Here is a 16109-nt window from a genome sequence, read left to right on the forward strand (position 1 = left end):
CAAACAATTTAGACACAATGAATTTTCTGAACAAAGTTGAAATTGTCCTTACCAGCATTCATTTGTGTGTGTGGCGAGAGGGACCTGCACCACGTACATACTTACTAGACAAAATCCAGTCTTGCTGGAGGCCTTTGTTTCACCTGTTGCAGGAAGAGGAAAATGCATGTTCAATAAAATAATATTTAAATATCTGTTCACACACTTTTGAAGAGCATAAATCAAACTTATTTTTACCAGAGTGGGCCAACACAAGCCTGGGCTTCCCATTCTCAAGCTCAAACATCAGGCCATCACTGTTTAAAAAAAAAAACACAAGGTTTATATACAAGTCTCACTCTTGCTTCAGTGGATATTCAAACCTGGATACAGCAGCTGTTTTAAAGTCCATATTCTGGACCAATTTTGTGGGTTTTGTTATATGAAAGTATGTCCCTTTACACACTCATCCAGAAGGGTAATTTTGCACAAGGCCATCTGTCTACAGCAGAAAAAAATAAAACGCGTCTGGAAAACCCCTCCTAGAACTGCCACCTTATTGTGATGGAGGGGTTTGTGTGCTTGAATGATCCTAAGAGCTATGTTGTCGGGGGCATTATGCCCCTGTCAGGGTTTCCCAAGGCAGACCAAGAGCAGTTCACCAAAACCCTTATGGGGAAACCATCGAGGATCGTGACGTCACCCGGTATGGCGCAGCCGGGGCCCCACCCTGGAGCCGGGGCTCGTATGCGAGCGCTTGGTGGCCGGGCCTTTGCCCATGGGGCCCAGCCGGGCTTAGCCCGAAGAGGTGACGTGGGCCCGACCTCCTGTGGGTTCACCACCCACAGAGGTAGCAGTAGGGGACTGGTGCAGTGTGGATTGGGTGGCAGTCGAAGGCAGGGGCCTCGACGACCTGATCCCCAGACACAGCGGCTAGCTGTTGGGACATGGAATGTCACTTCGCTGGGGGGGATGGAGCCTGAGCTTGTGCGGGAGGTTGAGAGGTACCGGCTAGAGATAGTCGGGCTCACCTCCACACACAGCTTGGGCTCTGGAACCCAGCTCCTTGAGAGGGGCTGGACTCTCCACTTCTCTGGAGTCGCCCATGGTGAGCGGCGGCGGGCTGGTGTGGGCTTGCTTATAGCTCCCCAGCTCAGCCGCCATGTGTTGGAGTTTACCCCAGTGAATGAGAGGGTCGCCTCTCTGCGCCTTCGGATTGGGGAGAGGGCTCTTGCTGTTGTTTGTGCCTACGGGCCGAATAGCAGTATAGAGTATCCGGCCTTCTTGGAGTCCCTGGGAGAGGTACTGAGGGGTGCTCAGACTGGGGACTCCATTGTGCTATTGGGGGACTTCAATGCTCACGTGGGCGACGACAGTGACACCTGGAGGGGCGTGGTTGGGAGGAACGGCCTCCCCAATCTGAACCCGAGTGGTGTTTTGTTATTGGACTTCTGTGCTAGTCACGGTTTGTCCATAACAAACACCATGTTCGAACATAGGGGTGTCCATAAGTGCATGTGGCACCAGGACACCTTAGGTCGGAGGTCGATGACAGACTTTGTTGTCATTTCATCTGATCTCCGGCCCCATGTCTTGGACACTCGGGTGAAGAGAGGGGCTGAGCTGTCAACTGACCACCACCTGGTGGTGAGTTGGATCCGCTGGCGGAGGAGGAAGCTGGACAGACCTGGCAAGCCCAAACGTATGGTGAGGGTCTGCTGGGAACGTCTGGCCGAGCACTCTGTTGGGGAGGTCTTTAAACTTTCCCAGCTTCCGAGGGTGGCGGGGGACATTGAGTCTGAGTGGACCATGTTCTCTACCTCCATTGTGGACGCAGCTGTTCGGAGCTGTGGCCGCAAGGTCTCCGGTGCCTGTCGTGGCGGCAATCCCCGAACCCGGTGGTGGACACCAGAAGTAAGGGATGCCGTCAAGCTGAAGGAGGAGTCCTATCGGGCCATGTTGACCTCCGGGACTCCTGAGGCAGCTGACGGGTATCGGCAGGCCAGGCGTGCTGCAGCTCGGGCAGTTGCGGAGGCAAAAACTCGGAACTGGGAGGAGTTCGGGGAGCCCATGGAGAAGGACTATCGGTTGGCCTCGAAGAAATTCTGGCAAACCGTCCAGCGCCTCCGGAGCGGGAAGCAGTACTCTGCCAACACTATTTACAGTGCGGGTGGGGAGCTGTTGACCTCGACTGGGGACATTGTCAGGCGGTGGAAGGAATACTTTGAGGATCTCCTCAATCCCACCGTCATGTCTTCCATTGAGGAGACTGAGGCTGATGACTCAGAGGTGGACTCGTCCATTACCCAAGCCGAAGTCACTGAGGTGGTTTGCAAGCTCCTCGGTGGCAAGACACCGGGGGTGGATGAGATCCGCCCTGAGTATCTCAAGTCTCTGGATGTTGTGGGGCTGTCTTGGTTGACACGCCTCTGCAACATCGCGTGGCGGTTGGGGACAGTGCCTCTGGAGTGGCAGACTGGGGTGGTGGTCCCTCTTTTTAAGAAAGGGGACCGGAGAGTGTGCTCCAATTATAGGGGAAATCACACTTCTCAGCCTCCCGGGGAAGGTTTACTCCAGGGTACTGGAGAGGAGAATTCGACCAATAGTCAAACCTCTGATCCAGGAGGAACAATGCGGTTTTCGTCCTGGTCGCGGAACACTGGACCAGCTCTATACCCTTCATAGGGTGCTCGAGGGTTCATGGGAGTTTGCCCAACCAGTCCACATGTGCTTTGTGGATCTGGAGAAGGCATTCGACTGTGTCCCCCGTGGTATTTTGTGGGGGATGCTTCGGGAGTATGGGGTTCGGGGCTCTTTGCTAAGGGCTGTCCGGTCCCTGTACGAACGGAGCAGGAGTCTGGTTCGCATTGCCGGCAGTAAGTCAGACCTGTTCCCAGTGCATGTTGGACTCCGGCAGGGCTGCCCTTTGTCACCGGTTCTGTTCATAATTTTTATGGACAGAATTTCTAGGTGCAGCCAGGGGCCGGAAGGAATCCTGTTTGGGAACCACAGGATTTCATCTCTGCTTTTTGCAGATGATGTTGTCCTATTGGCTTCTTCAAACCAGGACCTTCAGCTGCAAACCGCCCCAGTGCATGTCGAGCGTGAAGCGGCTGGGATGAGAATCAGCACCTCCAAGTCCGAGGCCATGGTTCTCGACCGGAAAAGGGTGGCTTGCCCTCTCCAGGTTGGTGGAGAAGTCCTGCCTCAAGTGGAGGAGTTTAAGTATCTCGGGATCTTGTTCACGAGTGAGGGAAGGATGGAGCGTGAGATCAACAGGCGGATCGGTGCAGCCTCCGCAGTGATGCGGTCGCTTTACCGGTCCATCGTGGTGAAGAAGGAGCTGAGCCAAAAGGCGAAGCTCTCAATTTACCGGTCGATCTATGTTCCAACTCTCACCTATGGTCATGAGCTTTGGGTAATGACCGAAAGAACAAGATCGTGGAAACAAGCAGCCGAAATAAGTTTCCTTCGCAGGGTGGCTGGGCGCTCCCTTAGAGAGGGTGAGAAGCACAGTCACTCGGGAGGAGCTCGGAGTAGAGCCGCTGCTCCTCCACATCGAGAGAAATCAGCTGAGGTGGCTTGGGCATCTTTTTCGGCTGCCTCCTGGACACCTCCCTGGGGAGGTGTTCCAGGCATGTCCCCCCGGGAGGAGGCCCCGGGGAAGACCCAGGACAGGCTGGAGGGACTATGTCTCTCGGCTGGCCTGGGAACGCCTCGGTGTTCTTCCTGAGGAGCTGGCCGAGGTGTCTGGGGAAAGGGAAGTTTGGGCTTCCATGCTTAGACTGCTGCCTCCGCAACCCGGTCCCGGATAAAGCGGAGGACGACGAGACGAGACGAGGCATCTGGAAAAATCCCAAGGGAGTCTGGAGCCAGATTCGTGACGTTATCTGCGGAAGCGCGAGCAGGCTGAGAGAGCTTTGCACGGTTTCAGTGCACAGCCTGTGTAGACCAAGCGCTCCCATTTCTCTCTCATTGTCCGGTCTTTTGGAAAACGATGAGTACTAATCCCATCAAGATTGGTGTTGCTACACCCTCCTATGATACATCTGTTAACCATTTTAATAATTACGCGATAACGCTGAAGAAATTTGCAGAAAACCACCAGGTCGTTTTCTCATAAACAAACCAGCGCTGACGGAGGATTCAGAGAGAGGCGTCCCGCAGATAATGGCACGAAAATCAATGTTTCTCGGGAAATCCAAATGCCAAGTTTTTTCAGAGGCGGACCAATTCGCCTCAAATGGCTTGATTTCAACTGAATTTTTCTGGTATTGTGTGAGGTTAAAAAAATTGCAGAGAATGCAAAAATGTTACAGATATTTGACCAAAGTTTAATATAAAATAGGAGAATTACATTGACCTTGGGCGGCACGGTGGTGTAGTGGTTAGCGCTGTCGCCTCACAGCAAGAAGGTTCTGGGTTCGAGCCCCGGGGCCGGCGAGGGCCTTTCTGTGTGGAGTTTGCATGTTCTCCCCGTGTCCGCGTGGGTTTCCTCCGGGTGCTCCGGTTTCCCCCACAGTCCAAAGACATGCAGGTTAGGTTAACTGGTGACTCTAAATTGACCGTAGGTGTGAATGTGAATGGTTGTCTGTATCTATGTGTCAGCCCTGTGATGACCTGGCGACTTGTCCAGGGTGTACCCCGCCTTTCGCCCGTAGTCAGCTGGGATAGGCTCCAGCTTGCCTGCAACCCTGTAGAAGGATAAAGCGGCTAGAGATAATGAGATGAGACATTGACCTTGCTCCTGAATTTACCCGGGATATGCACTTTAAGTAGTAATCATAAAGACTGTCCTGCGTGCATCTGTGTCATACTGAATATCATCACCATAAAGATTTACAGAGCTTTTCCTCACCCCCATCAGCTCTGGCTTGGTCATCAGGGATATAAATCTACATCCGGATTTCTGTAAAGCTGCTTTGTGAGAATGTGTCTTGTAAAATGTGTTATACAAATACAACTGAACTGAATTAAGATTTTAACTTGTGTCACGTGTTCATCTGCAAAATGCATCATGTCCGGCAACACCACAGTGACACATCCACAGCATAAAATACGGAAGGTGCTCAGATCAGAAGTCCAGCGTTTCAGGCGAATCTCCAATCTGTACATCCATAAAACAAAGATCAGCTCGAGCAGCCATGGTGCCAGTACTCCGAATAGCAAACTTTAGAGCAGCCATTTTTCAAACTTAACAATGCTGCGGCTCACACGAACCTATTTCAGAGTTTGTGGGTTGGTATTGGTAGGCACTCCAGATACCCACATGCACAAGAACTGAAAAAGCAAGTTTCTCATGATATGCCGCCTTTCACCATCACATAATCGAGTAAACAGAAAATAGAGACAAGCAGGACAACAGCTTTTTTTTTCCCCTCAATTTGGGACGAATTTTAAGCTTTACATGTAAATTCCTTTGCAAAGGATTTCATGTCCTGTAGAATAATTTATATGTCCATAATTATCAAGTCACTTCGTATATGACGATGAATACTGAAAGGCATGATAAGGATATTCACATCAAATAATCATTAAAAAATAATAATAATAATAATTATACACCAACAGCTGCACCTCCAGTCATCAGTCTGTCAAGCTCATAAATTTCGCAGATGACACCACCCTCACTAGACTCATCTCTGAGAAGGACGAGTCTGCCTGCAGGTGGGAGATTGACCATATAGTGTCCTGGTGCAGGCAGAACAACTTAGAGCTCAATGCTCTAAAGACAGAGATGATTGTAGACCTTTGCTCCCCCATCACCGTTTGACTCCCCAGTAACCTCCATGGAGTATTTCTGCTTCCTGGACACTAAATCACTCAGAACCTCAAGGGGGAGATGAATATCTGCTTTCTCACCAAGAAAGCACAGCAGAGCATGTACTTCCTGTGGCAGTTGAATAAGTTCGATCTGCCAAAGACAATGATGGTGCACTTGGACACCGCCATCGTCGAGTCCATCCTCACCTCCTCCATCACCGTCTGGTACGCCACTGCCAGGGACAAGGGCAGACTGCAGCGCATCATTTGCTCTGCCGAGAGGACAATCAACTGCAATCTTCCATCTCTTCAGGACCTGTACGAGTCCAGAACCCTGAGAAGAGCAGAAAGGATTGGGGCTGACCCCCTTCACCCCAGACACAAACTTTTTGAGTCACTTCCCTCTGTTAGGAGGTTGCAGTCCATTAGAAGCAAAAGCTTATGCCATACGGCCAGCTTTTTCCCCACTGCAGCTGCCTCATTAGTAAGGTCAGAGACCCTCATGCCCCTTTTCCACCAAAGCAGTTCCAGGGCTGGTTTGGGGCCAGTGCTTAGTTTGGAACCGGGTTTTCTGGTTCCACTGACAAAGAACTGGCTCTGGGGCCAGAAAAACCAGTTCCAGGCTAGCACCAACTCTTTGCTGGGCCAGAGGAAAGAACGGCTTACGTCAGCAGGTGGGGGGGCGGAGTTGTTAAGACCAACAACAATAGCAAGACCGTGAAAGGTCGCCATTTTTAAGCGACGAGAAGCAGCAGTTGTACAAACGCGAAGTCATCATTATTATTGTTGTTGCTGCTTCTTCTTCTCCGTGTTGTTGTTGCGTCGATGTTCGCACCAAGGTTTATGCAAACGCAGCGACGTAACTGACATATACAGCAACGTAATGACGTGGCTCCCCTTAGCACCCTGAGCTATGGAAAAGCAAACTGGTTCTCAGCTGGCTTGCAAGTTGAACGAGTTGTGAACCAGCACTGGCCCCGAACCAGCCCTGGAACCGATTTGGTGGAAAAGGGGTATCACAGACTCGAAACACTCACTCTAAAATAAAATGCACTTCCTCTCTGAACTGCGATTTTACACATTTCATTGGCATGCATCTTCATTCTGTGAACTCTTCTTGCACATCCTGGCTCAACACTGTCCAGCTTGGTTATTTATTTAACCCACTGCACATATTCTCTTCTTCTTGCACATTCACGTCATCACTCTTCATCCTGTGACCTATTTTTTGCATGTTCCCGGACACACACGGGGAAGCCACGGTCGAATGGTTAGAGAAGCAGCTTTGGGACCAAAAGGTCACCGGTTTGATTCCCTGGACCAACAGGAATGGCTGCGGTGCCCTTGAGGAAGGCACCTGACCCCTGACTGCTCTCCAGGCTCTGGTTATGTTGTATGTCGCTCTGGATACGTCATCTGCTAAATGCCATTAATGTAATACAGTGTAATGCTCCTCAAATATGTCTATTTTTCAAAATTTCTATATTTTTAGATTCTTCTTTTTTATTCTACCTATATAACTACTTTTGTCTATTGTTAAATTCTTTTATCTTAAGTGTTCAAGCACCAACCATCAAAGCAAATTTCTTGTATGTGAGAATGGACTTAAAGCTCATAGGCAACGGTTTTCAATTTATGCACATTTGAAACTTTATATGTTAAAAAACCCTCTGTAATTTTCTTCTGGTCCCAAGAAGTATTGTTAATAAGTAATAATTAAAATAAGTTAATGCGGATCGCAGCGAATTTCTGTTCGGCAATTTTCGTGACCACTCGGTGCGCGACGTCATTCAAGACAAACAAAACCGCTTGAGTTGAGTCCACTTCCGTTTACTTGCATTGCCGTTCGGCTTGAGTGCAGATGTGCGTTCGGGAATTTCCAAAGAAAAACCATGCCTTATTGTTGTGCAGTGAACTGTAACAACGGGACCGGTTCAGGAAGAAGTTTTTACCTTTTTCCAAGAGAGGAGAAGAGGCGGAGAGCGTGGATTAGCTTTTTCCAGAAGAGGAGAAGAGGCGGAACGAGAGGGTTGGCTTTTTCCAAAAAAGGAGAAGAGGCGGAACGAGAGGGTTGGCTTTTTCCGAAAGAGGAGACGAGGTGGAGAGAGTAGATCGTGTGCGTGAAGCCAGAGGGTTGTTTTTTTCCGGAAGAGGAGAAGAGGCAGAGAGAGTGGATTCTGCACGTGAAACAAAATCAAGCAGTCAAAGAAGAAACGGAGCAGCAACGCTCAAGCAAAAAGGAGAAGATTGGAGGTAAACTTTTACTTTTGCTTGCAATTGACAAGTCAAGAATCCTGAGGGATCCTGTACAATCATTGTGGAAATGAGACAAAGGGATATTTCCTCGCTTAAAGTCGGCTATAAATCGTATAATGCCGCGGATGGCAGGCTAATGTGGCCTACCGGCGCACTGTCCAGTAATCGTGCCCTATATCCACTAGGGAGGCGGTTTAATTATTCTTCAAAAGGGCTCTTATTTAGTATTACAACGAAAGTAGGAATTTATCATAACTACCAGGATAAATCGTTCGGGCGCGAGTCTTGTTGAGGTCCAGGGTCACCGCGATCAGAGTTGGCCGAGTCGCTGTCCGATTCCGAGGCTGCACGGTCAAACCGGTGAGCCACGTTCACCGATTGCTTTGCAACGGCCATAGGTCCATACATATATGGTTTCACTCTTGATATTCAATTTGGAGAGTTCCGACTTCAAAATCGCTATTGCTTTCAGACATTTTACACAACCTCTCACGACCAAAGTCCATACACGTGTGCTTGGTTCGCAGGTAAACACAGAGCTGCTCCCAGTCTGTTTGGCTTAAATGACGTCACGACAACGGTCCCCTGGTGGTGAAAGTGCGTATAAGTGAGATGTAAACAAACCTTCGGAAATTGGACAAAACAGTATATTTTAACCGTTTCATTCAATTTTAGGGTGCAAATTAGACACCAGGAAGATTGAATTCACTTTTTGGGTCGTTCTTCTAGACAATAAAGATGATATTCTACGTTTCACCTCCAACCATTGCCTATGACCTTTAAACCAAGCGTCAGCCTCCGCTCCTGAAAAGTGAAGCCAATGCTGAAGTGCTAAAACCTGCAGTTCCTCAAATGGCCACTTGAGGCAGGCTTCAAAAGCAAGTCAATTCCCATAGACCCCCGGGGTTAAAATGTCCAACTTCACAGCGAAAACAAGCATGCTTACAGCCTGGGACAAAAAACAGTTTCGGTCTCTATAGCTAGTTTCCCTTCATGACAACTGTATGGGGGGTGAATTTTTATATAATTCAACAGTTTAAATTACATCAAGCCATACATTTATGCATAATTACAGGCGGGAGCGATTTGAGTGACAGCTGGGTTTGCGTCATATTGTTATGTTAGCTGCTAGCTGGCATCACTTCAGAACTCACCTCAGAAAATAATTTATGGAGCCTTGCCTATTTCCGTCAAAGAGCTTTTCCATGCAAACGACTTTCATACACTACGACACCTGTAAGTCACTTCAATTTGCATTATTAGATTTTATTACACGGCACAAGCTACTTCCGGGAAAATCGTGCACGCTGATTGGTTCCTTGGCAGGCAGTATTTTCTCGTAATGCCCGTGGGCAATTACAGACTTTCTTTCCAAAAAAGAAAATGACTTACAAAAAACAAAACGACTAAAAAAATCGGAAATCAAAACGGAATCAAAAACGGCCAAAAGACAAACAAGAGTCACCAAATTATTCAAGAAATGAGCAACGAAGAATTCAGAAACCACCAACGGAAATTCAGTTTTGAAACCTCTAGCTGTTTATTCTGCATGCGTGACTCAACTACGTTATAAATATGACGACTGAAAGCAGCATCACGCCTCATTATAATGACCGTCTGTTTTAATCTCAGAAATAAAAAAGCCATATAATAAACTCCTTATTAACCTCGCTTGCTTGGTCTTTATTGGAAAATATCAGACCTCGGTCTTTTTATCCGGACTGAGCCATGTCAAGACCTCGTGCTCAGTTAATAAGTAGTTAGTACTGACCTTTCAATATTTTAAGCAAGCTAGCTCTTAACCAAGCTAACCATACTGTAGTTATCTGAGCTATATTATTGTTAATGTTGTTGTTATTAATAGTTACACACCCGGTGATATATATATATATATATATATATATATATATATATATATATTAAACGGCCGTTGAGGTTATGGTCTGTATCTTATGGAGCAGCTTAACATAAAACTAGTCGGTACAGATAAGTTCCCGGAAATGGATACCATCAGCATCACTGTACCAGGGGGTCTTGAAGCTGCTTCAGGGTCTACAGATACACAAAGCCACGGGACCAGATGGGCTCCCAGCAAGAATGCTCAAAAGTTGAAATTGCACCTGTTCTCACAGTACTTTTTCAGGCCTCTATAAACCAATCGACTATTCCAAAGGACTGGAAGAAGGCAATAGTAACTTCAATCTTCAAGAAAGAGAAGAAGAATTGTCCGGTAAACTATAGACCTGTTTCACTTACCTTGATAACCTGCAAAATGCTTGAACATTATATCACGAGTGACAATTATGGGGCATATGGAAAATAATGATATTCTGACAGATGTACAACATGGCTTCAGGAAACATCGGTCCTGTGAGACTCAACTTATTATTACATTTCAGGACTTGGTCAAATCAGTTGACAAACAGCAAACAGATCTCATCTTGTTAGACTTTTCAAAGGCATTCGATCAGGTCCCACATACAAGACTTCTGCACAAACTAAAGTATTATGGAATTTGTGGCAGCCTACATGATTGGATCAGTGACTTCTTGCATGATAAAACACAACAAGTGGTCCTTGAGAATGCAAGCTCGAATATTGCACCTGTTCATTCCGGTGTCCCTCAGGGCCGTGTCCTCGGCCCGACACTCCTTCTTCTATACATCAATGATCTGCCAAGCTACATAAGGAACAACTCATCAGTATGGCTGTTTACAGATGACTGTGTCCTTTATAGACAGATAAGTACATCAGAAGATGCAGCATTACTCTAAGACAGGGGTTCTCAACCTTTTGCAACCTGGGCCCCACCAAAGCTGGTTCATTGCAGTTGGGGGCCCCTCTTCTCGCCCTGCCCCCATCCCCCCCCCAAACACACTCACCCGCAGTGACGCCACCCGACCTACAGCACCTTATATCGACCGATAGATAGATAGATAGATAGATAGATAGATAGATAGATAGATAGATAGCTAGCTAGCCCTGGGCTAGATTATTATTATTAGTAGTAGTAGTAGTAGTAGTAGTAGTAGCAGCAGTAGTAGCATTATCCATTCCATAGAATTACATAGGCCTATTATCATTATTAGGCTATTGTTATAATTGGCAGTAGCACCACATTTCTAATCTGCTTTCGGGCATTATTATAATTATTATAATAATAATAATTATTATTATTATTATTATTATTATTATGGCCTATTATCATTACTAAGCTGTTGGCAGTAGTACAAGACTTCTGTTCTTTCAGGCATTATTATTATTATTAGGCCTATTATTATTATTATTATTATTATTGCTGTTGTTGGTTGTTGATATTATTATTATTATTATGCTATTATTATTAATAGGCATCATCATTATTATTATTATTATTATTATTAGTGTTTTTATTAGGTATTTTATTAGGCTTATCATTAGCTGGCTATTGATATCATTGGGAATTGGGACCAGGCCTGAATTTAGGTTTTACTTTTTACTGTGCCTTTGTGATCTGCATTTGCGTTAATGCGAGACCTGAGCCTGCTTTGCCTTACAAAGATCCTCGATTCTTGGCGAAATGTTTGACAAGCACAGTCTCAAGTCATCCTCAATTTGCGCACGATTGCGATATTTCGTTTTGAGCGCAGTCATTTTTGAAAATCCTGCCTCACACAAGTAGGTCGATGCGAATGGGATGAGCAGTTTCAAGGCTACGTCACACAGTTGCGGGTACTCCTGCATCAATGCTGCCCAGAATGTCGAAAGAGGGCATGAGGTGAAGACTGCCTTAAGTCTACTGTCACTCTTCAGCTCAATAAGCTGTTCCTGCATGTCAACTGGAAGTTCGTCAGCAGTACACACAAATGGATCTCGAACCCACGCAAAAGAGCGATAATCCTCTGTGAAGTATGCCGCAAACTGTTTTCTCATTAAGGCCCAGTCACACAGCGCTTTACGACTTTATCACGGCCAAAACCCGTCAAAAAGTGCTCTCCCGTGAAGCAGACGATATTGTTCGTGTTGATGTCGAAGTTAAGACGTGTTACAGTCGATATACAGACGTGACAGGACGCAGGGGAAAATCGGAACGGCGTCGGACGTGGCAAAAAGTTTTGGACTGCTCAAAACTTTAGACCGCGGACAACCACGGCCGGCACACGTGGTAAAGACGTGCAACACATGTGAAAAACACGTGATAATCAGTGTCCCGGCCGTTATTAAATCTTGGGGAGAAGTGGTAAGACGCGAAAGTTTGGCGGTCTATCACGGGCAGAGCACGGTCATCGGACGGGTGTTACGCGTTGGTATCACGGGATATAGCGTGTGTTTAGCGGCTTATCACTGAGAAATGGATTTTTCCGCGTACATAGCACTGTCTAAGCCTGTTAAACGACGTCTCAAACAAGTTCTAAATTCGATTGATCACTGTCTAATCACTTCTGCATCACTTCTGATTTGCGGCATGTATAAATACCGTAATTTTCTGAGACCTCGGCACTTGCAGTCTAGATGTCAAGGGGTGAACATGAACCCTCAACGCTGTGATGTCCTCATCTTAATGCTCCAGCACCAACAGAACCAACTGATACAGGCTCAACATATCCTACCGCTTTTATATGCGCAGCAAGCCGCTCTTCCAACGACGCTGAGCCGCGGTTACCCGTGATTTGGCAGTGCTATGGCAGTGAAACAGCCGCCGACGGCCATACCCCGTACAAAGCACGGCAAAGCCAAAATTGACCAAAAATTACCACTTACGACCACGTCCACCAGATTTTTGTATCTTTTTGTACGTGATATAGACGCGGAGTGCTGTGTGACCGGGCCTTTACCGACAGGTGCTCTGACGCTGCTTGAAAGACAGATGAGAAATCGTGGGAAGTGCCTGCATTACTGATAAAGTCTGCAAGGCTTGGGAACATATCACAGTTCCCCCGACTGATGCGGCCACACACACAAGATTTTATGATAGATTGATGATAGATTTTATAATAGTATTGATTTGTATGTAATAGTCCAATGTCCTGCATTTTGACATGGGTAAATGTGTTGCATCTGCTTAGCTACTATAGCCTGTTAGCCCCAGATTTTTTTTTTTTCCTCCATACATGAAGCCTACTCGCGACCCCCCTGGAGTACCTCCGCGCCCCACCAGGGGGGCGCGCCCCCCCGGTTGAGAACCACTGCTCTAAGAAGATCTGGAGGCCCTCCAAGCATGGGAAGCTGATTGGTCGATGGAGTTCCATCCAAAAAAGTGCCAGGTCGTCCATATTACCAACAAGAGACAACCAGTGAGTTTACCATACACCATTCATGGACATGTGTTAGAAGAGGTACAGTCTGCCAAATATCTGGGGGTGAACATACAACATAACCTAAGCTGGAACAAATCACATTAATCAGGTAGTGAGGAAGGCAAACTCCACCAGGGCCTTCCTGTAAAGGAACTTATATCAGTTTTCACAGAAGACCAAGGACCTCTGCTATAAGACCACACATGGTATGGGACAGCCAACAATATTCACAACTTCGAAATGGTACAAAGCCGTGCAGCCAGGTTTGTGACTGGTGATTACCACCAGACTACCAGCGTCACTAGTTTAACTTACTACATCAGCTTCAGTGGCAAACCCAACAGGAACGGCAAGCAGTAAACAAGTTAATAATGATGTATAGGATAGTTAACAACCAAGTAGCTATACCAACAACGTATCTGAGGTGGAGTTTACATTAGACCGTATCAGCGGATCATCAGATTAACGTTTTTAAAACGATTAGTGTGCACACAGCAACGCCAATACACGATTCGTGTGCACATAGCAACACCAATACACGGATACGCTCGGCTCCGCAGGCATCCTGCGCTCCAAATCACTCCGCCCTCAACAGCGAGTGCCCTCTGGAGGGTGTGCACTCCGGCCCTGCGCAGCTCACAGAGCGCGCGAGTGAAGCACACGAGCAGTGATTCGGGACTGAGCCGCCGTGTGTGTGATCCCAGCGCATATCACTTACCACTTGCAAGTGGAAGGATGGCAAGCCTAAAGACAATCATAACTACACAATGGGCAGTATTTGCATCAGTATTTGCAGTATTTTCATACTTTTATACTCTTTAATGAAAGGTGATACAAGGCGGAAGTCCGCGCCGTTTTTCAGCAGTCGCGTCACATGACCAACGCCAGCGAATCAGGAAGGTGGACGTCACAGTGACGTTGTTCAATGACGACGCCAGCTAGAGCTCAGCACAGCGTATCCGTGTATTCTCAATGTTTACACAGCACCGGACCAGACACGATCTGGATTGAATACGTGGACCCTGGCGGATTCCCGTTTCCCGGCGTTTTGATGTAAACGGACAGTGCATCCGCAAAGGAAACGAGACAGATACGGTCTAATGTAAACTTGGCCTGAATCCCAACTGCTTTAACAACAAGAGGGTGCAATCAACGGTTTCTTACACCATTCACACAGACGCAGATTTATCAGCAGTCATTCCGACTGTGGAACGACCTGCCATCATCTACGATTGCCTGCACCTCAGTTAACACCTTCAAGAATGAGCTGCAGAGCATGATCATACGCTGCTAAAAGTAATTTTAAAGGTTTTTATCTGTAGATATTGACTAATTTTAAATCTGCACCACGTACAAGTTCGATAATACACCAGAACGTGGCCTGAACATTTTTTTTTTTTTTGGAAGAAGCAGCAGCTGGCGGCACGGTGGTGTAGTGGTTAGTGCTGTCGCCTCACAGCAAGAAGGTCCTGGGTTCGAGCCCCGTGGCCGGCGAGGGCCTTTCTGTGTGGAGTTTGCATGTTCTCCCCTTGTCCGCGTGTGGGTTTCCTCCGGGTGCTCCGGTTTCCCCCACAGTCCAAAGACATGCAGGTTAGGTTAACTGGTGACTCTAAATTGACCGTAGGTGTGAATGTGAGTGTGAATGGTTGTCTGTGTCTATGTGTCGGCCCTGTGATGACCTGGCGACTTGTCCAGGGTGTACCCCGCCTTTCGCCCGTAGTCAGCTGGGATAGGCTCCAGCTTGCCTGCGACCCTGTAGAACAGGATAAAGCGGCTACAGATAATGAGATGAGATGAGAAGCAGCAGCTTGTTGGCTAGCTTGTTAGCTTCGAGGTTAGTAGGCATGTCCTAGGCGTCATCATCCCCGCCCCTTTCTCCATTTATGGACTAACCGGAAGTTAGGCGGAGTCATACGCTGACGGCGACAAGATGGCTACGCCCGTAGCGGAAATTATGAGTGACGTCACAGAGGCCGTCCATTATTTTTACAGTCTGACTTACACTCGCTTCTGATTCCGATTCCATGCCACATATTAAGGGCTTTTTTTTTTTTTTATTTGTTTTACACATAAAATGAAGCTAAATGGATTCAGAGTGTCATAGAAGGGGGGGAAGACAAAAAGGTAAGCAAAAATAAAAATGTAATAATAAAAACATGAACATTAAGAGGCGTGCCTAGTGATTAAAATATCAATAATGTGGCTCAGATAACTAATAAAATCTTAGCCATCTTAAAATCTCATCTAAATTGCCAAACAGTCTCTGTGTGAGCTGTATATAATCTAATCTCATCTCATCTAATCTAATGTGACCATTTACCGAGCGAAATCACTCATAACCACTGTGTTTACATTAGCTACCTAACTACGCTAATATTAGCCACGTTTAAAGACATTAAATAAGCAGTGGAGTTCATTAAGTTAGTAAAATAAGAGTATTATAATAAACACACATTCAATATGACACCGTTATTGTTTGTCACCAAGCTAACAAGTTAATTTTAAATAAACCGTAAACTAAACACGACTGCACTCACCCCAGATTCATTATTTACTTCTGCACACGTTAAGCTTCATATAAAACACATTAATACTTTTATATTTACCACCACCAAACTCAAAATGATATTAATCCGTCTTATCGCTACTCCGGTTGCTACAAACAGCCTTTACAGGTGTGTGGATATTTGGAAAACCGTCACGCTGGCTTAAGCCCAAATAGCGCCCTATGTCCTATCCGAGTGCACTATCTAGGGTATGTAATAATAGGAACTCCACGTAACTTATGAAGCCTATGTAGTACACTATGTGTGATTTGAGATCGAACCGTTTCTT

General features: G+C 46.6%; 2 protein-coding genes across 4 annotated transcripts in view; one reads left to right on the forward strand and one right to left on the reverse strand.

Annotated features, from left to right (window-relative positions):
• ccdc66 (coiled-coil domain containing 66) overlaps positions 1-15964 on the reverse strand; it is a 40427-nt gene extending 24463 nt beyond the window's left edge. Inside the window, exons 1-4 of one of the 3 annotated variants that reach the window (XM_060910031.1) lie at positions 15812-15964; positions 10603-10678; positions 238-296; positions 106-143 (exon numbers count right to left, since the gene is read on the reverse strand). In XM_060910031.1, the coding sequence (XP_060766014.1) occupies positions 106-143; positions 238-296; positions 10603-10610 (105 nt within the window). In that variant the 5' untranslated portion in view covers positions 10611-10678; positions 15812-15964. Of the gene's footprint in view, positions 1-105; positions 144-237; positions 297-4342; positions 4423-10602; positions 10679-15811 lie in introns of those variants that run through there. The other 2 variants (XM_060910030.1, XM_060910032.1) reach the window with 2 other exon arrangements.
• Positions 15381-16109, forward strand: part of ip6k1 (inositol hexakisphosphate kinase 1) — a 104868-nt gene continuing 104139 nt past the window's right edge. Inside the window, exon 1 of the mRNA XM_060910036.1 lies at positions 15381-15398. The gene's annotated coding sequence lies outside the window, so the exon portion shown is untranslated. The remainder of the gene's footprint in view (positions 15399-16109) is intronic.

Source organism: Neoarius graeffei, chromosome 26, assembly GCF_027579695.1.
Source record: "Neoarius graeffei isolate fNeoGra1 chromosome 26, fNeoGra1.pri, whole genome shotgun sequence".
Lineage (NCBI taxonomy): Eukaryota > Metazoa > Chordata > Actinopteri > Siluriformes > Ariidae > Neoarius > Neoarius graeffei.